At 41.4% G+C, this 25,785-nt stretch overlaps 1 protein-coding gene across 1 annotated transcript; it reads left to right on the forward strand.

Moving 5' to 3' along the window:
- Positions 1–4,137: 4,137 nt before the first annotated feature.
- Positions 4,138–5,021, forward strand: LOC148546129 (uncharacterized). Its single transcript, XM_088499148.1, has 2 exons — positions 4,138–4,755; positions 4,998–5,021. Exons 1-2 carry the CDS (start codon positions 4,138–4,140, stop codon positions 5,019–5,021), a joined length of 642 nt encoding a protein of 213 aa, XP_088355274.1.
- The last annotated feature ends 20,764 nt before the right edge of the window (positions 5,022–25,785 follow it).

The raw sequence follows: 25,785 nt of genomic DNA on the forward strand, positions 1-25,785 counted from the left end.
GTTGGCTCTTGAAAGAATGATGAACAGGAGACATGTTATTTGATAATCTGAAAAATCATAAAAATGATTCTTGAAGCAAGAAAAAGCAGTGAATACAATGGTTGCAGAAAAAAATGGCGAAAAAAAAATAGAAAAAGAAAAAGCAAGCAGAAAAAGCCAAAAGCTCTTAAAACCAAAAGGCAAGAGCAAAAAGCCAATAACCCTTAAAACCAAAAGGCAAGGGTAAATAAAAAGGATCCAAGGCTTTGAGCATCAGTGGATAGGAGGGCCTAAAGGAATAAAATCCTGGCCTAAGCGGCTAAACCAAGTTGTCCCTAACCATGTGTTTGTGGCGTGAAAGTGTCAAGTGAAAACTTGAGACTGAGCGGTTAAAGTCAAGGTCCAAAGCAAAAAAGAGTGTGCTTAAGAACCCTGGACACCTCTAATTGAGGACTTTAGCAAAGCTGAGTCACAATCTGAAAAGGTTCACCCAGTTATGTGTCTGTGGCATTTATGTATCCGGTGGTAATACTGGAAAACAAAGTGCTTAGAGCCACGACCAAGACTCATAAAGTAGTTGTGTTCAAGAATCAACATACTAAACTAGGAAAATTAATAACACTATCTGAACTCTGAGTTCCTATAGATGCCAATCATTCTGAACTTCAATGGATAAAGTGAGATGCCAAAACTATTCAAGAGGCAAAAATCTACAAGTCCCGCTCATCTGATTGGAGCTATGTTTCATTGATATTTTGGAATTTATAGTATATTCTCTTCTTTTTATCCTATTTGATTTTCAGTTGCTTGGGGACAAGAAACAATTTAAGTTTGGTGTTGTGATCAGCAGATAATTTATACGCTTTTTGGCATTATTTTTAGTATATTTTCAGTATGATTTAGTTAGTTTTTAGTATATTTTTATTAGTTTTTATGTTAAATTCACATTTCTGGACTTTACTATGAGTTTGTCTTTTTCTGTGATTTCAGGTATTTTCTGGTGGAAATTGAGGGACTTGAGCAAAAATCAGATTCAGAGGTTGAAGAAGGACTGTTGATGCTGTTGGATTCTGACCTTCCTGCACTCAAAGTGGATTTTCTGGAGCTACAGAACTCCAAATGGTACGCTCTCAACGGCGTTGGAAATTAGACATCCAAGGCTTTCTAGAAATATATAATAGTCTATACTTTGCCCGAGTTTAGATGACGCAAAAGGGCGTTAAACGCCAGTTCTACGCTGCAGTCTGGAGTTAAACGCCAGAAACACGTCACGATCCAGAGTTGAACACCAAAAACACGTTACAACTTGGCGTTCAACTCCAAAAGAAGCCTCTGCACGTGTAAACTTCAAGCTCAGCCCAAGCACACACCAAGTGGGCCCCGGAAGTGGATTTATGCATCAATTACCTACTTCTGTAAACCCTAGTAACTAGTTTAGTATAAATAGGACTTTTTACTATTGTATTAGACATCTTGGGACGTCTAGTTCTTAGATCATGGGGGCTGGCCATTTGGCCATGTTTGAACCTTTCACTTATGTATTTTTCAATGGTAGAGTTTCTGCACTCCATAGATTAAGGTGTGGAGCTCTGCTGTTCCTCATGATTTAATGCAAAGTACTACTGTTTTATATTCAATTCAACTTATTCCGCTTCTAAGATATCCATTCGCACCCAAGAACATGATGAATGTGATGATTATGTGACGCTCATCATCATTCTCACTTATGAACGCGTGCCTGACAAACACTTCCGTTCTACATGCAAACAAGCTATAATGAGTATCTCTTAGATATCTAATACAGAGGACCGAGTCCGAGATATTAGAATCTTCGTGGTATAAGTTAGAACCCATGGATGGCCATTCCTGAGATCCAGAAAGTCTAAACCTTGTCTATGGTATTCCGAGTAGGATCTGGGAAGGGATGGCTGTGACGAACTTCAAACTCGCGAGTGCTGGGCGTAGTGACAGACACAAAAGGAGGGTGAATCCTATTCCAGTATGATCGAGAACCTCCAGATGATTAGCCGTGCCGTGACAGAGCATTTGGACCTTTTTCACAGAGAGGATGGGATGTAGCCATTGACAACGGTGATGCCCTATATAAAGCTTGTCATGGAAAGGAGTAGGAATGATTGGATGAAGACAGCAGGAAAGCAGAGGTTCAGAGGAATGAAAGCATCTCTATACGCTTATCTGAAATTCTCACCAATGATTTGCATAAGTATTCCTATCTTTATTTCTGTTTATTTATTATTATTATTATTCGAAAACTCCATAACCATTTGATATCCGCCTGACTGAGATTTACAAAATGACCATAGCTTGCTTCATACCAACAATCTCCGTGGGATCGACCGTTACTCACGTAAGGTTTTATTACTTGGATGACCCAGTACACTTGCTGGTTAGTTGTATCGAAGTTGTGATAAATTATGAATTAAGATTAGAGCACCAAGTTTTTGGAGCCATTACCAGGGATCACAATTTTGTGCACCATTATACTGGTTATTTTCAGATCCATATTGCTCTAGAAGATCAGAAGAAAATAACTTTTACATGCTCCTTTGGAACGTATGCATATAAGAGAATGCCTTTTGGTTTATGTAATGCACCGGCTACGTTTCAAAGGTGCATGATGAGTATCTTCTCGGATCTTCTTGAGCACTGTATGGAAGTCTTTATGGATGACTTTAGTGTCTATAGTGATTCTTTCGACCTTTGTTTGGATAATCTTGCTAGAGTATTAGAAAGATGTGCCAGTTCAAACCTTGTGGTTAATTTTGAAAAATATCATTTTATGGTAAATCAAGGTATTGTTCTAGGCCATGTTGCTTCTAATACTGGTATATATGTTGATCCTGCAAAAGTAGATGTTATTTCTGGTTTACCTTACCCCTCCTCTGTGAGCGAAGTCCATTCTTTTCTTGGTCATGCAGGTTTCTACCGGTGTTTTATCAAGGACTTCAGTAAGGTTGCACTACCCCTTTCCCGTCTACTGCAGAAAGACGTAGATTTTGACTTGAGTGAAGACTTTAAGGAAGCATTTGACAAGCTGAAGATTCCCTTGACCCAAGCTCCTATTGTCAGAGGGCCTGACTGGAGTAGGCCGTTCGAGATCATATGCGATGCATCCAACTATGCGGTAGGAGCGGCGTTAGCTCAACACGAATGTAAGGATCCTTATATTATTGCTTATGCTTCTAAAACTTTAGATGGTGCTCGGTCTAATTATACTACCACTAAAAAGGAACTGTTAGCCATTATTTTTGCTTTGGATAAATTCCGAGCTTATTTACTTGGAACAAAAGTGGTAGTATATTCATGCGGCTTTGAAATACTTGCTAGCTAAGAAAGAGTCTAAACCAAGGTTCATCCGTTGGATATTGTTATTGCAAGAGTTTGATTTAGAGTGGTTCCCAAAATTTGGTGGCAGACCACTTGAGTCACCTAGAATATATTAAAAGTGACTCCACTCCTATCAATGATGCATTTCCACTTGATAGGTTGCAAACAATATCTGAGGTGGTTCCTTGGTATGCACCCATTGCTAATTATTTGGTTAGTCGTACCTTCCCTCCAAATTTTTCTAAACATCAAAAGGACAAGCTTAAGAGCGAGTCCAAGTATTATATATGGGATGACCCATATTTGTGGAGATGTGGTGCGGACCAAATAATTAGAAGGTGTGTTCCACAATCTGAAATTCAGTCTATTTTAGAGGCATGCCACTCTTTTGAGAGTGGTAGTCACTTTGGTCCTCAAAGAACTGTAAGAAAAATTTTAGTCTGTGGATTTTGGTGGCCCACACTTTTTAAGGATGCTAATATTTTCTGTGACTCTTGTCACCAATGCCAAAGGTTTGGAAATATATCTAAGAGTGATGAGATGCCCCAACAACTCATGTTGTTTTGTGAAATTTTTTTTGCTTGGGGTATTGACTTCATGGGTCCATTTCCAAACTCAAATGGTTTCTTATATATTATGTTAGCTGTTGATTATGTTTCTAAATGGCTGGAAGCAATTCCTACCCATACTAATGATGCTAACGTGGTTGTTTCTTTTGTTAGGAATAATATTATTTGTCGCTTTGGATCACCACGAGCAATCGTGAGTGATCAAGGCTCTCATTTTTGTAACAGAGGATTGACAGGTTTGATGAAGAAACATGGCATCATTCACAAGGTGGCAACGACTTACCATCCCCAAACAAATGACCAAGCCGAGGTGTCTAATAGAGAGATCAAGCACATACTCGAAAAGATTGTTAAACCTCAGAGAAGAGACTGGAGATCTAGGCTTGGAGATACACTATGGACTTATCGGACTGCATATAAGACACCCATCGGCATAAGTCCGTTCCGCCTAGTCTATGCAAAGGCTTCTCACCTTCCAGTAGAGGTGAAACACAAAGCTTACTGGGCTATGAAGGAATGCAGCTCAGGATTGGGAGGAGCCAGAATTGAAAGAAAATTACAACTGGAGAAATTGGAGTGCCTTCGGCTAGAAGCGTATGAAAACTCAAGGCTCTACAAAGAAAAGGAGAAGGCGGTACATGACAAGAACATCAAGAGAAGAGAGTTTAGAGCTGGGGATCAAGTCCTTCTCTACAACTCAAGGTTGAGGTTAATGCAGGGCAAGCTAAGGTCAAAGTGGGATGGACCCTACATGGTAGAGAAGGTGGAACCGTATGGAGTTGTCCACCTAAGTCACCCCTCAAGCCCTACCTTCTTCAAAGTCAATGGCCACCGTTTGAAGCTATATCATGGTGCGAAGGTAAAGAACAACAAAGAGCTGGAGATCTTCCTTGATGAATCCACATTTGACGATATATTTTGGATTGATTTGAGTGGATTTCATAATATAAACCCACATTTATTCATCTAAATAGCATGCTTTTGAGATTTCCTCATAAATTGTGCTTGAAAGTAAAAACATGCTCTTTTGTGCTTAATTTAGTAAATTTTATTCACTTTAATCCCATTTGGTACTTTGATATATTTGTTAAGTGATTTCAGGTTTCCAAGGCAAGTATGGGATGAAGAAGTGAGAAGAAGAGCATGCAAAAGAGAAGAAACCATGAAGGAAATGGAGTTTGGAAGATTCTGCGTCCGTGCGTGCGCACAGTGATGCATGCACGCGCAAAAGTGCGAGCTTGGCAATGCGTACGCGTGATCCACGCGTACGCGTAAGGATGAATTTCGCCAAGTGACGCGTACGCGTGACCCACGCGTATGCGTGACCCGTGTCACGTGAGCTCATTAATTGTAAATCACTGGGGGCAAATTCTGGGCCTCCAAAACCCAGTCCAACTCATTTCTAAAGCTATTTCAACCCAAAGTGAAGAGGAATGAAGATGGGGCAATTAGGTTTAGCTTTTCTATGTTTTTCTCTTAGTTTTCTAGAGAGAGAAGCTCCCTCCTCTCTTTAGAATTACGGTTTTCTTAGTAAATTTTCCTTTAATTTCAGCTTTTAATTCTTGTTCTCATGTAGTTTCATTTATCTTTCTATGCTTTATTGTCTTAGTTCTCTTAGTTTTTCTTCTTAATTTTCCATTTTTGTCATTTTTATGTTTATGGATACTCTTGTTAATTTTAATTTCAATTAATGCAGATTTATGTTTTCATGTTGATTGTTGCTTCCTTTAGTTGTTATTATTATTTTCTTACTTTTGGTAGTTAGATTTTATTTTTAATGCTATTTAATATTATTTTATTTTTATGCATACCAAGTGTTTGATAAAATGCTTGGCTTAGTATTTACTTAGTTTTTTTTACTCTTGGCTTGGAATTGAGAACTTTTGGTGACCCTTGAGTCATTGATGTCCATTCTTGATTGATATATTAAAGTAATTAGTTGATTTGGTTTCCTCTAACACTAAGTCTCTCATTAATAGAGTTGACTATGACTTGAGGATTGAAATCAATTATGGCCATTTGACTTATCCTCGATGTAGGGTTGACTAAGTAGGATTAACTCTTCATAATCATCATGTGTTTATGGTCAATGGCTAGGATAGGTAACCTTGACCCTCAATCCATGCCAAGAGGTTTTTAATGCATTTGATTAATTGCATTTGAATTTAATTGCTTTCATTTAATTTATTGCGTGTTTATTTACTTTCTTGCTATCTACATTACTTGCCTTTCTTGCCATCATAGCCAATAATTAAACATTTCATTGCAACTCCTAAGGAAGACGACCCGAGACTTAAAACTCTTAGTTTATATTGGTTTTGAATTGTGATAATCCTCTGAATTAAATTTGATTGTTGGCCAATTGTTGGGTTGGGAACTATACTTGCAACGCCAATTGAATTTTGAGAAAAATTTCTAACCCACTTTAGGCCTTCATCAATAACGCTGAGACTTTAGCAAATTAACCTTGTTGGGATTTGTTAAAACCCTAGACTTGAACTTCTGTGAAGTTGGAGAATTAGGATTGCCTAATAAGTTCATATTTCTTTATATAGTATTTATTTGGAACTATTACCCTACTGGGAACCTTCGGATTCTCACCCATCGTGGTTTTTCTATTTTTCAAATACAGGGGGTGACGCACATCGCTGAGTGTGCGGGATTCTGTTTGGCAAAATGAAGGAGACTCTTTTGAAGTTCATTTTTATTTATTTAGAGTTTTCTCCAGTTTTGAAATCTTTTTTGTATATTCCTATTAGAAGTTTTTATTTGGAGAAACAGGAATATTCTGGTGTAATATTCTAGTGCTTTTTTTTACGGGTCAAGACTAGTAATTATTAACTATCTTATTTCAGAACTTACGTACCTATATATATAAACCTGTTTTGCTTTTGTATATGATGTTCACTTGTGTTAACGTGATTCGAGTGTGATTAACTACTGTTAATTGTTTAAAAATTTTCTTCATAGGCTCCTAGTTATATTATTATTCTTCAAATATTATATACATATCTTCCTTTTAGGTGTCGTAATGGTTCGCCACCTTTTGATTTTACGATTTAATCGTAAAGTTCTGTGTAATAGGGTATTACAGAAAGCTTGAAGAGTGAAGACAACATACTTTTCTATGGTTGTTCTTCTCTGAAGTTGTGTAATAATTTTATTATCATTGTAAAATAGTGAAAATAAGTATATGTATGATTATGTTCAATGTAAATGCTAGTACATAGAACTCAAATATTATATGCAATCACATTCAGGGATGAATCCAACGAAGGGCAAGCATAGACTTTGCCCCAACCTTTTTTGAACAAAATTAATCATTTTAAGTATATAAAGTTACTATATACTATATAATTTTATTTTTTATTTAAAAATTTAATAAGTAATTGTCTTATATAAATAATTAAATTATTAAACTAAAAAATAAGTAATAATCTTTAAATTGAAAAAAATATTATTGCTAATCACTTTTGGATTAAATAAATTTTCAAATCTTTTAAAATTTAAACTTTACTTTTCAAATATTTTTTCTCTTAATTTTTATACCTATTATCATATAAAAATAGTTTAATATTTATAATAACTAAAAGAATCTTTATATATTATAGTACATACATAAAAATAAATTATTTTAAAAGTTATTTATTTTTCTAATGATATAAAAATTGTAACATATTAAGTAAATTCATTTAAATGATTATAGTTTTTATGTTTTATTCACGAATATATTTTAAATACATATAAAAAAATTATTAGAACAACTTATTTATATTATTTTATAGTATTTTTTTATAATACAAAACATAAAATATAATTTATTGTCATAATAATACTTAATAAAATAAATTAATTAAAGAAATAGATAATTTTTATCTTTTATCGAATCTAAAATAAAAAACAAAATTGATAAGAATTAAGATAACTTTTTTATATAACAAACACTTATTAGTATTTTTAAAATAAAAAATATTAATCATGATTATATATATTACTAAATATATAATATTATATTTGATTATACAATATTTTAATTTTTAGTCCTTCTTCTACCAAATTTCTGTATTCTTCTCTGATCACATCAAATTGTAGTTTTACAATCACAAAACATATTTTATTGGATGTTACTATTTTAATTTTCTACATTTAAAACCTACTTCTTAGATTAGATATGTAGGCTTGTTATTGATATTATATTTAATAAAATATTTTATTTTGTAGTAATTAATTTTAGTATATTTATATTATATACAAATAATAATAATTGTCTTAAAAAATAATTTAAGATTTTAGAAGAAAAGATAGATTGTTAGCCTTAATAAAATGAATATAATATAATTAAAAAATGAGTTACGATTTTAGCGGCGTAAGATTTCGGATTTTTAAAAATTAAATAATTAGTTATTTATGAGTTATTATGTTTGTTAAGATTTTATTTTTAAAAAAAAATTATTTTACCAAAAATAATTAAATAAAATTTTATGATCATTAAAATTTAATTTAATTATGACTTATTCTATTAATTTAAATTATTTATTAAAAATTATTTTAATAAATAAAAAATTAAATTGATTATTATTATTATTATTATTATTATTATTATTATTATTATTATTATTATTATTATTATTATTATTATTATATATAATGAAAGGTTCTAACGTAGCCTTCAAAGAAACGAAAGTGTACGAGATGTCTCTGGTACGGGTTTGAAGGGTAAATCGGGAACCTTCGGATCAAGGCTGAAGCCGGGTCGCTTGACTGGAGCAATGGGGTGAGGTACCTGCAAAGACACTCCGATGCTCAAGTCAAAATGGATCTAAGAGGTATAAGGTATGTGGAATTAATGAATACCTGGAGGGGCTTGGGTCCCCTATTTATAGGTGGTGATGAGTATCTTATCTTATCTTATCTGGTTAAGATAAGATGGACTAGTGAATTCGAAAGTTGGTTAGGAGCTCTGGAGGGCCGGTTTTTGGGCCTTTTGAGCGAGGTGCGGGTCGGACCCGGGTAGCCGGGGTCGGGTGCAGTCCCGGGTCCGGGATCTGTGGTTCTGATCCGTAACAGTTGCCCCTGCAGAGGGAGAGCGAGCGAGGTCGGTCTGTCGCTGGGAGATATTACTTTTATCGTGGGCTAGGCTTTTGGCCTTTCTCGAAAGGTCGTTTGGTTCTTTTGAGAGGAGGTCGGTGCCTCGGTTTCGTTCTGTGGAAGATTCGTCTGACCGTTTTGGTCTGTCATGACTCTTCCGTGTCTGCTGCGCCCGTTGCGTTCTTCGAGGCACGATTTATTAGTTTGTCTTTCTGAGGGGGCATTTATTGTGAGGGGACGTTTTCCTCTATTGCCCTTATGTTTCCTTTTCTTTCCAGGGGTATTTGCATTATTTTGCTTTTTTCGAAACCGTTTTGGTTTTCTTCCTTCAGTTCCCTCTTCGTTTCTTTCTTCCTTTAGTTCCCTCTTCATTTCTCTATTGCTTTTCTTCTTCGAAAGAGCTTTTTCTTCTTTTCCTTTAGCATTCTGTGGCTTTGGTTGATCTTCTGCCGTGGCATTTTCTCCTCCGGTTTATTTCCTTGCATTTATCAGGTTGGTGTTCTTCTGCTTCTTTTTGTTTCCTCTTGTGATTTATGCTTTGTCTTCCTTTGTATTTTGTTTTGTCTCTACTTAGTGTAGATTAGAATTGTTTTTTTTTTTTGGTGTATGATGGCATTGCATTATGGTAGATAGTTCTTATTGGGGTAGTGGGTTTTGTAAGGGGGACGAGTGCCACCGTATAATTGGTGGTGTCTAGTGGTGTCTGTTTGGTTTGATCCACCGTTTTCTGCCGCGGGGTTTGGCTGACGGTGGTGTTCGTCGGCTATTTTAGGTATGGCTCGTCGAAGGACTGAGAGTGTGAGGGCTTCGGTGGCCCCGGCGGGGGTGTCCCCGACCTTTTCTCTTGGGTCACTAGTGACGTGTGGGGGACGCCGTCGCGGATGACGGAGGAGGACCTCCAACGGCTCCGTGATCAAGGAGCTGTTTGTGGGGGTGGCGACGCCGAACGCCATTACGAGCTTTCCCTCCCTGGGGTTGACGAGAGGGTTTGCTAAACCAATCTCGACTCCCCGAGTGTGCCAGATTGGATGTGGGTCTACGAGGCGATGTTTACCCGGCTTGGCGTTCGGCTCCCCTTTTCTCCATTTGTTCAGCGGTTATTGAGCCGGTGCTCCGTGGCGCCGTCCCAGCTACATCCGAATAGTTGTGTGGCAATACGGTCCTTCGAGCTTGTTTGCGAGTTTTTGGAGCTTCCTACTTCGGTGAACGTTTTTCTTTTCCTCTTTTTTTGTACCCTTCCGACCAAGGAGGGGAAGCATAAGAAGGGGTATGTGTCTTTTAGAGCTCAGCCTCATCGTCGGTTCTTCAGTTTGTATGAAGATTCCTTTCATGGTTTTAAGAGTGGATATTTTAAGGTTCGTCCCGCAAGAGGGCATCATCCTTTTTGGTTGACATTGGAGGGTGAGCGGCGGTTTCCCACCTATTCGAATTTTAAGGCGGGGCCGTCGATTTTTACTCGGGTTATGCAAGAGTTCCTGACTTCGGAGGAACGGGATGTCGCTCTTGTATTATGGCAATTATTTGGGGAGCGCCCTCTTAATCCTCGGGATGTGATGGGAGATCCGGTTGCTTGTCGGTCATATGTTGGTGTGTGTCTGTCCTTTTCTTGGTTTTTATGTTTTGTTTTTCCGTTTTTGTAACTTGGGATTCCTTTTTTGTTTTCTTTCAGTTGAGATGGCTGGTGGTTTGACTTCCTTAGCACGGCTGAAGGCAGCGATGGGCCGGGAGAAGGGGTCGTCGTCTCCGGCTACTCCTGTTTCCAATCCCGCCGTGGGGTCTCAGGCTGCTTCTCAAGAGGTAGTTTCTTCGGGTGTGCGGACCGATGCTCATATTTCTCCTGGTCCTACGAACTCGCCTGAAGTCGTCGTGGTGACGGCCGCTGAGGCTTCTCGGAAGAGAAAGAGGCCTGAGGAGCCGAGCAGCGAGACTTTTGAGGATGAGGGTCTTGTGCCTAGTGTGATGGATCGACGTTTCGATGCCCCGGGGTTCATTGATCAACACTTGATGCTGGTACGGAGCCATTTTTTGATGGCTATGATGTTTTGTTCCGGGCCAAGTCAGTGTATCGTGCTCTCCTTCGGTCTGCCGTTGTTGTTCGGAAAGCTGAGCCCGTGATGGCTCAGGTCGGTTTGTTGGATAAGAAGCTCCGCCACTCTCAGGCTGAGGTGGCTAAGCTGAAGGAGAAGCTTAAGGCTGCCGAAGTTGCGAAGGAGAAGGCGGTGAAGTCTTCTGAGGAAGCCGGGGCGGAGATTCTCCGACTTTCCGAGGTCGAGACTTGACTTCTTTCTCAATTGGCAGAGGAGCGGCAGCAGGCTTCTGATGCAGGTTCTCAAGCTACCGTGCTTCTCAGTGAGTCGGAGACTTTGAAGGCCGAGGTTTCTGCCTTGAAGAAGGAGAAGACGGAGTTACTGGCTGATGCAAAGGATGCGATTGCAGCTACTGAGGAGACTATGAGGGCTCAGGCTTTAGTGTTGGCTTCGGATGTGGATGTGTCCGTGATGGGAGCTTTTAAGACTGTTCGCGACGGCCAGATTGTCGACCTCGAGTAGTTTTCTATCTTTGTTTTTTGGATTTTATTTTGAACTGTTTTGAATATTTTGGATGGCCAGGGGCCATGTAATTGTTACTTCGTAACATCAGACTCTGCTTAATGGTATTTTCGGCCGTTCGAGCCTTTTGTATGTTCCGTTTCAAAGTATTTTCAGCCGTTTGGGCCTTTGGTATGTTCCGTTTTAAGCTATTCCGTGTGTTTTATTTGTTCCCTCGGACCGTCGTTTGGTCGGGTTTTTCTTGGATATCCGTGTGTTAGGCCTGGGGGTGATCAGTCCCCCGGTCGTGGCCGTGACTTTGTTCCGTATTTGGGACACTTTAGAAAGGTAGAAATAGCTTTTAATGGAATTTTTATTGATGGTTAGGCCTCATTAAAACCCTCCATTTTTTTTGGGGAAAGAGTACTCGGGTTTGATACTTAAGCGAAAATTAAAATTCACGAGTCGTAAAATGGGAAGATACATAAATAAATAAAGGACAAGGAGGGTGACCTAGTTAGGTCGGCCTAAGTGTAGTATCGCCGTAAATTGGCGGCGTTCCAGGTCCTTGGGACTTCATCGCCGTTAAGTCGTTCGAGTTTATATGCTCCCTTTCCGATTAACGCCTTGATTTTGTATGGTCCTTCCCAGTTGGGAATGAGTTTCCCTTCTCCTGGGGTCGGGGGACCGATATCGTTTCGTCGTAGGACGAGGTCGTCGGTTGCGAATTCTCGTCGGACGACGCCATGGTTGTATCTTAAGCTGATTCTCTGTTTTAGGGCTAGCTTTTTGATATGAGCTATACTTCTTTCTTCGTCGATGAGATCTCGTTCTGCTTCTTTGTCATAACCGCCGACCGTTTTTCTGGGGCTTGGGTCTCCGATTTCTACCGGGATGACTGCCTCCACACCGTATGTTAATCGGAAGGGTGTTTCTCCTGTGGTCGTTTGCGGTGTGGTTCGGTATGACCATAGGACCAATCCGAGTTCGTCGGCCCATAATCCTTTAGCTTCATCGAGCCGCTTCTTGAGTCCTTTGATGATTATTTTGTTTGCGGATTCCACCTGTCTGTTTGTTTGGGGGTGTTCTACCGAGCTAAAACGGTGAGATACGCGTAGCCCTTCTAAAAATTCTCTGAATTTCTTGTCAGCAAATTGGGTTCTTTTGTCCGAGATAACGATCTCGGGGATCCCGAATCGGGTGATTATCTGTTGCCAGAGGAATTTTTGGCACTGAGTTGCCGTTATAGAGGCTAGGGGTTCAGCTTCGATCCATTTGGTGTAATAGTCTATGGCGACGATGAGATACCTGAGTTGGCCGGGTGCCGTAGGGAAGGGCCCGACGAGGTCGATACCCCAGGTGCCAAATGGCAGTTCTGCCGATATGATGCTGAGCTGGTGAGGGGCGACTTGGTGGATATTGGCGTGCCTTTGGCATTTATCACAGTTTTTGACTATTTGTATGGAGTCTCGGATAATTGTGGGCCAGAAGTAGCCTGCCCTGATGATTTTTTGGGCTAACGTTTTAACTCCGACGTGGTAGCCGCAACAACCTTCGTGGATTTCGCGGAGTATGTACTCTGTGTCCCCGGGTTCGATGCATTTGAGCAGGGGTTGCGAGAATCCGCATTTGTATAGTTGTCCTGCGACGATGGTATAGTTGGCGGCTTCCCTTTTTATTCGCTTTCCCTCTTTCGGGTCTAGTGGTGGAGTTCCGTCGATGAGGTACTGTAGAATAGGATAGGTCCAGGATTCCCGGTTCGAGGATGTCAGATGGGCGTTGGTTGTTGTTGACACGGAGGGTGACCTAACGACTTCCTGAATTAGCGATTTGTTACCGTTTCCTGGTTTGGTACTGGCTAGTTTGGAAAGTAGGTCTGCCCTGGCGTTTCGTTCCCTAGGAATGTGTTGTATGGTAATCTGCTCGAACCCTTCTTTCAGTTTATTTACCTTGGTGAGGTATTGCTGGAGTAGGGGATCTCGTGTCTAGTAGTCTCCGTTAATTTGGGAACTGACTACCTGCGAATCGGTATTTACCTCTAGGATCTTTGCCCCGACTTCCCGCACTAGGGCTAGGCCTGCCAAGAGGGCCTCGTATTCTGCTTGGTTGTTCGATACTGGGAATTCGTATCGTACTGACTGTTCGATTGTGATCCCGTTTTGGTTTTCAAGTATGACTCCGGCGCCTCCGTGGGTGACGTTTGACGAGCCGTCGACGTGTAGTTTCCACGATTCAGGGGCGAGCTTTCCCGGAGTCATCTCGGCGATAAAATCGGCCATGGCTTGTGCTTTGATTGCGTTTCGGGGTTCGAATTTAATCTAGAATTGGGATAGCTCGATGGACCATGCTAGCATTCTTCCCGACAAATCGGGTTTCTGTAATACCTGCTTGACCGCTTGATCGGTTCGGACCGTCACGGAGTGAGCTTGGAAGTATTGTCGTAGGCGCCGGGAGGCTGTAAGGAGTGCGAAAGCTAGCTTTTCTAATCGTGAGTATCGAGCTTCCGCATCTTGTAAGAATTTGCTTATGAAGTATACGAGTTTTTGTTCTTTTTTCTCGTCTTCACGGATGAGTGCTGCTGCAAGTGCCTCTTCCGTTATGGAGAGGTATAGGTATAGTGTTTTCCTTGTTTGGGGTTTGGCGAGGATTGGTGGTTCTGCTAGGACTTTTTTGAAATGTTGGAATGATTCTTCAAATTCCGTTTCCCATTTGAAAGGGGCTCCTTTTCTCATCAGTTTGAAGAAAGGGATCGCTTTTTGAGCTGATGCCCCGAGAAAGCGTGATAACGCTGTTAGTCGGCCGGTGAGCTTTTGGATGTCTTTAAGGTTTTTTGGGCTCGTCATCTCGAAGACGGCGCGACATTTCTTCGGGTTTGCTTCAACTCCACGTTGCGTGATCATAAAACCGAGGAATTTCCCTGCCTCCATCCTGAAGGCACATTTTGATGGGTTGAGTCGCATTTGGTGCTTTCGTAGCGTGTTCATTATGACCTTGAGGTCGTCGGTGAGTTGTTCGCTAGATTCGGTCTTAGCGAGCATGTCGTCTATGTAGACTTCTAGTTTGCTTCCGGATAGGTTTTGGAATATCTTGTTGACAAGTCTTTGATAGGTGGCTCCGGCGTTTTTCAGGCCGAAAGGCATCACTGTGTAGCAGTATGTCCCGTCTGGGATGATGAACACTGTTTTCTCTTCGTCTGGTCGGTGCATCGGGATCTGATTGTAGCCGGAATATGCGTCCATGAAGCTGAGGTATCGGTGGCCGGATGCGGCATCTACTAGTCCGTCGATGTTTGGTAGGGGAAAGGCGTTCTTTGGGTAGGCTTTGTTGAGGTCCGTGCAGTCGACGCACATTCGCCATTTTCCATTAGATTTTTTTACTAGCACGACGTTGGCTAGCCAAGTCGTGTAGGGGAATTCCCTGATGAAGTTGGCTTCGAGTAGGGCTTTAACTTGCTTTTTGATCTCGACGGCTCGGTCTGGTGACATTTTCCGTCTCCTTTGTGCCACTGGTTTAGCTTTGGGATCCACAGCTAGCCGGTGGGACATTAGGTCGGGGTTTATTCCCGGCATGTCGGCTGGTGTGAATGCGAACAAATCTCTGTTTTGCTTCAAGAGTTGGGAGAGTTCTTCTTTGAGATCATATGGGAGGTTCCTATTAATGAAGGTGTATTCCTCTTTGCTTGGCCCTATTTGCAGTTTTTCCATGTCTCCTTCTGGCTCTGGCCTGGGTTGGCCGTCTTGTCGAGCATCCAGATCGGCTAGGAATACTCCGGCCGCATCTCGGGATTTCTTCCTTCGGGCTAGGCTGGTGTTGTCGCATTCGGCTGCGACTTCTCGGTCCCCGTGGATGGTACCGACGGAGCCGTCGTCGGTTCTAAACTTCATGAGGAGGTATTTGGTAAAGATGACTGCGGAGAAGTCGTTGATTGTTTTTCTTCTGAGAATCACGTTATAGGCTGTGGAGTCTTTTAGGACTACGAATTCAGATAGGATTGTCTTCTTTTGGTTGCTTGTTCCTATGGTGATGGGAAGGGTGGTTGAGCCATTTGGTTTGAGAAAGTTGTCTCCGAGTCCCGTGACACCGTTGCGGTGTGTTTGGAGGTTGTCGTTGTGGAGCCCAAGCTTATCGAAGGCTCCTCGGAAGAGGATGTTCGAGTCTGCCCCGGTGTCCACCAGTATCCTTCGTACTAGTCCTGTTCCGATTCTAGCCGAGATGACAAAGGGGGCATCTTCAGCCGAGGTGCCGTGATGGCAATCCTCTGGTAAGAAGGTTATCGTGTTGTCGGCCGCAATGGTTGGAGTCTGGTTTCTGACAGCCATTACTTTGAGATCTTTTTTCATTGTTAGTTTCGACTTGCTCGATATGTCCTTTCCGTGATGATGTTTACTATGATGGTTGGGTCGTCTTCTGGGCTTTCCCTGGGGGGTTGCTTTTGGGTTCTCGGGTTACGCCCGTCTTTTTCCGGCGACCTGTCTCTTTCCACACATCTTGGTTCTCTGATGATTTTGGCAAATTCTGGGAGTTTGCCGTCTCGTATGGCTTGTTCGAGGGCGTCTTTAAGGTCAAAACAATCTTGTGTTTTGTGACCATAACCTCGGTGGTAGTCGCAGTAGAGGGTTTTGTTGCCTCCCGTCCTTTCTTTGAGTTGTCGAGCTTTCGGAATGATGCCTCGATCTGCTATTTGGTGGTATATTTCGATAATGGGTGCTGTCAGGGGCGTGTAATTAGAGAATTTGCCAATTCTCGGTGGTCGGTTTGTGTTTGTCGGTCTGGGGTGGTCCCTTTGATTCTCTCTGGGTGGTGGATTTTGGTGAGAAGTCGAGTTGCCATGTTGGGTGTTGTCGTGCTGCCGTTTGTTAGCAGCGACAACCTGGCTGACTTCTTCGTCATTGATGTAATCTTTGGTGACATTCTGGATCTCGTGCATGGTCCATACTGGTTTGGTGGTGAGGTGTTTGCGAAAATCTTCGTTCATGAGTCCGTTGGTTAAGCAAAGTCTTGCGACGGAATCCGTGAGTCCGTCGACCGTTAGGCATTCGTCGTTGAAGCGGTCGAGGCATTTCCTTGTGGATTCTTCTTGTTTTTGTGTGACCCCTAGCAAGCTGATGGGGTGTTTGGCTTTGGTGATTCTAGTTGTGAATTGGGCCATGAACTTTCATGTTATATCGTGGAAACTGGCTATGGATCCGTTTGGGAGGGCGTTGAACCATTTGATTGCCGGCCCTGCCAGGGTTACCGGGAAGGCTCTGCATCGGACCGCGTCGGCCGCTCCTTCTAGGTTCATCCTAGCCTCGAAGGCCATTAGATGTTCATGGGGGTCCTTGATCCCATCGTACTTCATGTCGGTAGGTTTGTCGAAACCTTTGGGGAGTTTCGCTCTTAAGATTCTTTCTGTGAAGGGTGTAGCTCCCATTATTGTGTGGTCGTTTCTTGTGCACTTGGTATTTCGGTATCTTCGATCTTCGTCTGAGTCGTGTTGACGACTTAGATCTCGGGAAGCGCTGCGGTTGTGTTTCTTGTTGTACTGTTGTTCCGGCGATTTCTCGTGATGGTGGTCGCGTGAGGCGCTGCGACCGTCTCTCCTATCGTGTCGTCGGGTTGGTGACCTGCCGCGGCAGGATCTTGATCTGGAAGTTGCCTGGCTTCCGTGTTCGTTGTTGTGTTTTTCTCTATTGGTTAGTTTGCCTTCGAGCTCCTGGACCCGAAGGCAGAGGTCCTGGATGATCTGTGCCGCTTTGTCCCTAGCTTTCTCGGGATGTCGTTGGTCCGTGACGACGTAGTCATTCGTGTGGTAGATAGTACTTGCTATTCTTGCTTGGTTCGTGATTTCCCGGTGTTCTGGGGTTGGATGAAGCGGTCGGGAGTCATCCTGGCTTGAGGGGGTTTCCTCTAAGACGTCCCCCATCCGGCTTGGCTGGCGCAAGTTCCCCACAGACGGCGCCAATGTACGAGATGTCTTTGGTACGGGTTTGAAGGGTGGATCGGGAACCTGCGGATCAAGGCTGAAGCCGGGTCGCTTGACTGGAGCAATGGGGGGAGGTACCTGCAAAGACACTTCGACGCTCAAGTCAGAATGGATCTAAGAGGTATAAGGTATGTGGAATTAATGAATACCTGGAGGGGCTTGGGTCCCCTATTTATAGGTGGTGATGAGTATCTTATCTTATCTTATCTGGTTAAGATAAGATGGACGAGTGAATTCAAAAGTTGGTTAGGAGCTCTGGAGGGCCGGTTTTTGGGCCTTTTGAGCGAGGTGCGGGTCGGACCTGGGTAGCTGGTGGACGAATTGTGAATCACACTTTTCACAACTAGTACCACTGACCAGCAAGTGCACTGGGTCGTCCAAGTAATACCTCACGTGAGTAAGGGTCGAATCCCACGGAGATTGTTGGTTTGAAGCAATCTATGGTTATCTTGTAAATCTTAGTCAGGAAGTCAGTTATGTTTATCAGTTGAATTGCAAATAAACAATAGAGCATGGATTAAAGGTTACTTGTTATGTAGTAATGGAGAATATGTTGGAGTTTTGGAGATGCTTTGTCTTCTGAATCTCTGCTTTCCTCTGTCTTCTTGTTCACGCACGCACGTCCTCCTATGGCAAGCTGTGTGTTGGTGGATCACCGTTGTCAATGGCTACCTTCCATCCTTCCAGTGAAAACTACGCTCACACGCTCTGTCACAGCACGGCTAATCACCGGTTGGAATAGGATTTACTATCCTTTTGCATTTGTCACTAACGCCCAGCCTTCAGGAGTTTGAAGCTCGTCACAGTCATTCAATCCTTGAATCCTACTCGGAATACCACAGACAAGGTTTAGACTTTCCGGATTCTCATGAATGCCGCCATCAGTTCTAGCTTATACCACGGAGATTCTGATTAAGGAATCTAAGAGATACTCATTCAATCGTATATAGAACGGAGGTGGTTGTCATGCACACGTTCATGATTTGAGGAAGGTGATGAGTGTCACAGATCATCACCTCCATCACAGTTAAGCGCGAATGAACATCTTAGATAGGAACAAGCGTGTTTGAATGGAAAACAGAAATACTTGCATTAATTCATCGAGACACAGCAGAGCTCCTCACCCCCAACAATGGGGTTTAGAGACTCATGCCGTTAGAAAATACAAAGTTTTTATCTAAAATGTCATGAGGTACGAAATAAGTCTCTAAAAGTTGTTTAAATACTAAACTAGTAGCCTAGGTTTACAAAAAATGAGTAGACTATGATGGGTGATGCAGAGATCCACTTCTGGGGCCCACTTGGTGTGTGCTGGGGCTGAGATTTAAGCAAGTCACGTGCAGAGGCCATTTGTGGAGTTGAACGCCAGTTTTTGTGCCAGTTTGGGCGTTCAACTCCAGCTTTTGATCCTTTTCTGGCGCTGGACGCCTGAATTGGGTAGAGAACTGGCGTTGAACGCCAGTTTACGTCGTCTATTCTTGTGCAAAGTATAAAATATTATATATTGCTGAAAAGCCCTGGATGTCTACTTTCCAACGCAATTGGAAGCATGCCATTTCGAGTTCTGTAGCTCCAGAAAATTCATTTTGAGTGCAGGGAGGTCAGAATCCAACAGCATCAGCAGTCCTTTTTCAGCTTGAATCAGATTTTTGCTCAGCTCCTTCAATTTCAGCCAGAAAAATACCTGAAATTACAGAAAAACACACAACTCATATTAAAGTCCAGAAATATGAATTTTTCCTAAAAACTAATGAAAATAGACTAAAAACTAACTAGAACATACTCAAAACTATATGAAATTAACCCCAAAAAGTGTATAAAATATCCGCTCATCACAACACCAAACTTAAACTGTTGCTTGTTCTCAAGCAACCAGACAAATAAAATAGAAGACTAATAGGTTGAGAAGCAATAATATCTCAGAGTTTTCTTGAGTGAAGCTCAGATTCTAATTAGATGAGTGGGACTAGTAGCTTTTTGCTTCCGAACAGTTTTGGCATCTCACTTTATCCATTGAAGCTCAGAGTGATTGGCATCTATAGGAACTCAAAATTCAGATAGTGTTATTGATTCTCTTAGTTCAGTGTGATGATTCTTGAACACAGCTTCTTTATGAGTCTTGGCCATGGCCCTAAGCACTTTGTTTTCCAGTATTACCACCAGATACATAAATGCCACAGACACATAACTGGGTGAACCTTTTCAGATTGTGACTCAGCCTTGCTAAAGTCCCCAATTAGAGGTGTCCAGAGTTCTTAAGCACACTCTTCTTTTTGCCTTGGACCTTGACTTTAACCGCTCAGTCTCAAGTTTTCACTTAACACCTTCACGCCACAAGCACATGGTTAGGGACAGCTTGGTTTAGCCGCTTAGACCAGGATTTTAGTCCTTTAGGCCCTCCTATCCACTGATGGTCAAAGCCTTGAGATCCTTTTCATTTGCCCTTGCCTTTTGGTTTTAAGGGTTATTGGCTTTTTCTGCTTGCTTTTTCTCTCTTTTTTTTTTTTTGCAAGCTTTGTTCTTTGCTGCTTTTTCTTGCTTCAAGAATCATTTTTATGATTTTTCAGATTATCAATAACATGTCTCATGTTCATCATTCTTTCAAGAGCCAACATATTTAACAGTCTTAAACAACAAATTCAAAAGACATATGCACTGTTCAAGCATTCATTCAGAAGACAAAAAAAACATTGCCACCACATTTAACTACTTAGAATTTCTCTTATTAAAACTCGAAATTTTATTGCCTCTTATTCAAAAGATCTACTACTTTATTCATGTTTACTGATGATGAGAAAAATAAACTATAGCTTAATTGGAGATAAAATCAAAATAGACACTAATTACTACTATATGACTCTTAAGGTAAACTTCTATAAGGACACTGTCACAGAGTTAAGGCAGAAATTGGAAATTAACAACCTTTATTCCGGGGGAACGGGGGGTTCCTCTGATCCTAGGGGTGCTTGGTCCTGCAAGAGAAGACTTTTGGCGCTTCAATTCCCTTAAGTCACGCCCTTGCTCCTCTTGTTCTTTAAACATATAGGTCAGCATTTGACTGTGTTCTTTCTGTTCTTTTATTATTTGCTCCATAGCTTCCCGTATCTTGGTAACAGACGTCTCAAGATACTCCCAGTATTCAGATTGAGGGATCTCTGGGAGGAATTCCTGTGCTCTCTTCTTGATGGGATCCTCCTGTGCTTGTTGTTTTTCCATTGATGCTTTGGTGATTGGCTTCTCAATTGGGATATACTCAGTTATTCCCATCCTTACTCCAGCGTCCTTGCAGAGCAGAGAAATCACGCTTGGATAAGCCAACCTGGCCTCTTTAGAATTTTTGTTAACAATTTTGTAGAGTTCAGCTGAAATCAGCTGATGAACCTCCACTTCCTTTCCCATCATGATGCAATGGATCATCACTGCTCTTTTAACTGTGACTTCAGAACGGTTGCTAGTAGGCAACAGAGAACGCCCAATGAAGTCTAGCCATCCTCTGGCGACTGGTTTGAGATCCTCTCTCTTGGGTTGATTTGGGACACCCTTTGTGTTGGTGGTCCACCTGGCTCCAGGGATACATATGTCCTCTAGAATCTTATCCAGGTCAATGTCTGCTCTCATCATCCTCCTGTTGAAGGAGTCTGGATCGTCCTTTAGCTGAGGTAGCTTTAAGATCTCTCTGATCTTGTCAGGGGTGGTATGAACAATCTTTCCTCTGACCATGGTCCGAAATTCATAGAAGGCAGTTCTAGATAGTTTTTGCTTGTCAGTCTGCCACATATTAGCATAGAACTCCTGGACCATGTTCCTTCCTACTTTCATTTCAGGATTAGCTAGGACTTCCCAGTTCTTGATTCGAATTTGCTCCTGGATCTCTGGATATTCATCTTCTTTCAGATCGAATCTAACTTCCGGGATCACTGATCTCAGACCCATTATATTAAGATAATGGTCTGAATGTTCTTTAGATAAGAACTTCCCTTGATTCCAAAGTGGTTTTGGAACGCTCTCTTTCTTGCCTCTTGGAGTGGGTTGTTTTCCTTTAGGAGCCATGATCTTAGTGATCTCGGATAAACACACCAAACTTAGAGGTTTTCTTGTCCTCAAGCAAAAGAAAAGAAAGGAGAGGGATAGAAGGAGAGCTAGGTGCAATTGTTGATGGAGGAGGAGGGAGGCCGAACCCAAATTTAAAGGGATGGGGGGTGGGTTTTCGAAAAATTGGAAAAGATAAGATAAAAAGATTGAGTTGAAAAAGATAAGATAAAAGATATAGTTTAATTTTGAAGAGATATGATAGATTTTTGAAAAAGATAAATCTGAATTTTGAAAAAGATAATATGGAGGTTTGAAAAAGATATGGATTAGTTGAAAAGATTTTAAAGTGAAAAAGATAGATTTGTTTTCAGAAAAGATTTGAAAAGAGTTGGATTGAATTTGGGAAGAGGGATTTTTAGAAATTAAGGATTTTAGAAATCAGGGTTCTTAACATGTTCATGTAAAAATCATGCATTGAAACATAAAATTTGAAATTAGAATGGAAATACGTGTGGAAAAAATGAATTTGGCTCCTCCCTGCCTTCCTGGCGTTTGAACGCCCAAACACTGCCTGTTTTGGGCGTTCAGCGCCCAAATGCTGCTCTCCTGGGCGTTCAACGCCCAGCTGCTGCCATTACTGGCGTTCAACGCCCAGTGGGTGCCCCTTTCTGGCGTTGAACGCCCAGATTGCTACCATTACTGGCGTTCAACGCCCAGTGGATGCCCATTTTGGGCGTTGAACGCCCAAAATATACTTTTACTGGCATTTTCTTGCCAGTGAGCTCTTTTTCTCTGTTTTGTGTGCCGAGGTCTTCTGTAAATGATTATTTACCTTGTTGTCAATGAACTCTATATAAACAAATAAAAATAAAAAATAAAAATAGAAATAGGGCAAAATGCTTAGAGGATTGTTGCCCCATGGCTGGGTTGCCTCCCAGCAAGCGCTTCTTTATTGTCTTTAGCTGGACCTTGCTGAGCTTTTAATCTAGCTTCAGCCTTGAGCATTCTTGTTCAATGTTGCCTTCAAGATAATGCTTGATTCTTTGTCCATTGACAATGAACTTCTTATCAGAATCAATATCTTGAAGCTCCACATAACCATATGGTGATACACTTGTAATCACGTATGGTCCCCTCCACCGGGATTTCAGTTTCCCGGGGAATAGCCTGAGTCTAGAGTTAAACAACAGGACCTTCTGTCCTGGTTCAAAGATTCTAGATGACAGCTTTCTGTCATGCCATTTTTTTTATTTTTCTTTATAAAGCTTGGCATTTTCGAAAACTGTGAATCTGAATTCCTCTAGCTCATTTAGCTGGAGCAATCATTTTTCTCCTGCTAATTTGGCATCAAAGTTTAGGAATCTGGTTGCCCAGTAGGCCTTATATTCCAGTTCCACGGGCAGGTGACATGCCTTACCATACACGAGTTGGTATGGAGATGTCCCTATGGGGGTCTTGAATGCTGTCCTGTAAGCCCACAGAGCATCATCCAAGCTCCGTGCCCAATCCTTTCTACGGGTATTTACTGTCCGTTCCAGGATTCTCTTTAATTCTCTGTTAGAGACTTCAGCTTGCCCATTGGTTTATGGATGATATGGAGTGGCCACCTTGTGGCAAATTCCATACCGAACCATGGCAAAGTAAAGCTGTTTATTGCAGAAGTGAGTGCCCCCATCACTGATTAGTATTCTAGGGACACCAAACCTGCTAGTGCACGAAATTGTGATATCCAGGCTCGAATCCCTGGCAATGTGAGCAACTTGGTACGCGTAATCGTGATTACACTTTGATTATGTAAAATTCATGGCTCTTTCTTTCCCTGGCAATGGCGCCAAGAACATGGTGCCAATACCATGGTTCACAACTTCGATACAACTAACCAGCAAGTGCACTGGGTCGTCCAAGTAATACCTTACGTGAGTAAGGGTCGAATCCCACGGAGATTGTTGGTATGAAGCAAGCTATAGTCACTTTGCAAATCTCAGTTAGGCAGATATAAATTGATAATGGTGTTTTCGAATAATAACTAATAAAATAGGGATAGAAATACTTATGTAATTCATTGGTGAGAATTTCAGATAAGCGAATGGAGATGCTTTCGTTCCTCTGAATCTCTGTTTTCCTGCTATCTTCATCCAATCAGTCTTACTCCTTTCCATGGCTGACTTTATGCAAGGGCATCACCGTTGTCAGTGGCTACATCCCCTCCTCTCAGTGAAAAATATGCTCACATGCTCTGTCACAGCACGGCTAATCATCTGTCGGTTCTCGATCATGCTGGAATAGGATTCACCCTCCTTTTGCGTCTGTCACTAACGCCCAGCACTCGCGAGTTTGAAGCTCGTCACAGTCATTCAATCATTGAATCCTACTCGGAATACCACAGACAAGGTTTAGACTTTCTGGATTCTCTTGAATGCTGCCATCATTCTAGCTTACGCCACGAAGATTCTGGTTAGGAGATCTAAGAGATATTCATTCTAGCTTATTTCATGTAGAACGGAAGTGTTTGTCAGGCACGTGTTCATAGGGGAGAATGGTGATGAGCGTCACACATAATCATCACCTTCATCATGTTCTTGGGTGCGAATGGATATCTTAGAAGCGAAATAAGATGAATTGAATAGAAAACAGTAGTACTTTGCATTAATCTTTGAGGAACAGCAGAGCTCCACACCTTAATCTATGGAGTGTAGAAACTCTACCGTTGAAAATACATAAGTGAAAGGTCCAGGCATGGCCGAGATGGCCAGCCCCCTAAAACGTGATCACATGATCAAAATACAATCCAGGATCCAAAGATGATCAAAAGATGCCTAATACAATAGTAAAAGGTCCTATTTATAATAAACTAGCTACTAGGGTTTACATGAGTAAGTAATTGATGCATAAATCCACTTCCTGGGCCCACTTGGTGTGTGTTTAGGCTGAGCCTGAGTGTTGCACGTGTAGAGGTCCTTCTTGGAGTTGAATGCCAGTTTTTGTGCCAGTTTGGGCGTTCAACTCTGGTTTTGGCTCCTTTTCTGGCGCTGGACGCCAGATTTGGGCAGAGAGCTGGCGTTGAACGCCAGTTTACGTCATCTATTCTTGGCCAAAGTATGGACTATTATACATTGATGTAAAGCCCTAGATGTCGACTTTCCAACGCAATTAGAAGCGCGCCATTTCGAGTTCTGTAGCTCCCGAAAATCCACTTTGAGTGCAGGGATGTCAGAATCCAACAGCATCAGCAGTCCTTCTTCAACCTCTGAATCTGATTTCTGCTCAAGTCCCTCAATTTCAGCCAGAAAATACCTGAAATCACAGAAAAACACACAAACTCATAGTAAAGTCCAGAAATGTGAATTTAACATAAAAACTAATGAAAACATCCCTAAAAGTAACTAGATCCTACAAAAACATACTAAAAACAATGTCAAAAAGCGTATAAATTATCCGCTCATCACAACACCAAACTTAAATTGTTGCTTGTCCCCAAGCAACTGAAAATCAAATAGGATAAAAAGAAGAGAATATACTATAAATTCCAAACTATCAATGAAACAGAGCTTCAATCATATGAGCTGGACTTATAGCTTTTTGCCTCTTGAATAGTTTTGGCATCTCACTTTATCCATTGAAGTTTAGAATGATTGGCATCTATAGGAACTTCAAATTTCGAATAGTGTTATTGACTCTCTTAGTTCAGTATGATGATTCTTGAACACAGCTTCTTTATGAGTCTAGGCCGTGGCCCTAAGCACTTTGTTTTCCAGTATTACCACCGGATACATAAATGCCACAGACACATAATTGGGTGAACCTTTTCAGATTGTGACTCAGCTTTGCTAAAGTCCCCAATTAGAGGTGTCCAGGGTTCTTAAGCACACTCCTTTTTTTTGCTTTGGACCTTGACTTTAACCGCTCAGTCTCAAGTTTTCACTTGACACCTACACGCCACAAGCACATGGTTAGGGACAGCTTGGTTTAGCCGCTTAGACCAGGATTTTATTCCTTTAGGCCCTCCTATCCACTGATGCTCAAAGCCTTGGGATCCTTTTTATTTGCCCTTGCCTTTTGGTTTTAAGGGTTATTGGCTTTTTGCTCTTGCCTCTTGGTTTTAAGAGCTTTTGGCTTTTTCTGCTTGCTTTTTCTTTCTATTTTTTTTCGCCTATTTTTTTTATTTTTTTTATTTTTTTTATTTTTTATTTTTTTTTTTTGCAAGCTTTGTTCTTTGCTGCTTTTTCTTGCTTCAAGAATCATTTTTATGATTTTTCAGATTATCAAATAACATGTC

Source organism: Arachis ipaensis, chromosome B9, assembly GCF_059453495.1.
Source record: "Arachis ipaensis isolate K30076 ecotype BB chromosome B9, ASM5945349v1, whole genome shotgun sequence".
Taxonomy (NCBI): Eukaryota; Viridiplantae; Streptophyta; class Magnoliopsida; order Fabales; family Fabaceae; genus Arachis; species Arachis ipaensis.

Bases quoted from the DNA above. Each gene is read 5' to 3' on its own strand.
- LOC148546129 (XM_088499148.1), top strand. From the start codon at position 4,138: ATGAAGAAACATGGCATCATTCACAAGGTGGCAACGACTTACCATCCC. The intron at 4,756-4,997 runs GTAAAGAACAAC...AAGTGATTTCAG, and splicing joins AGCTATATCATGGTGCGAAG to GTTTCCAAGGCAAGTATGGG.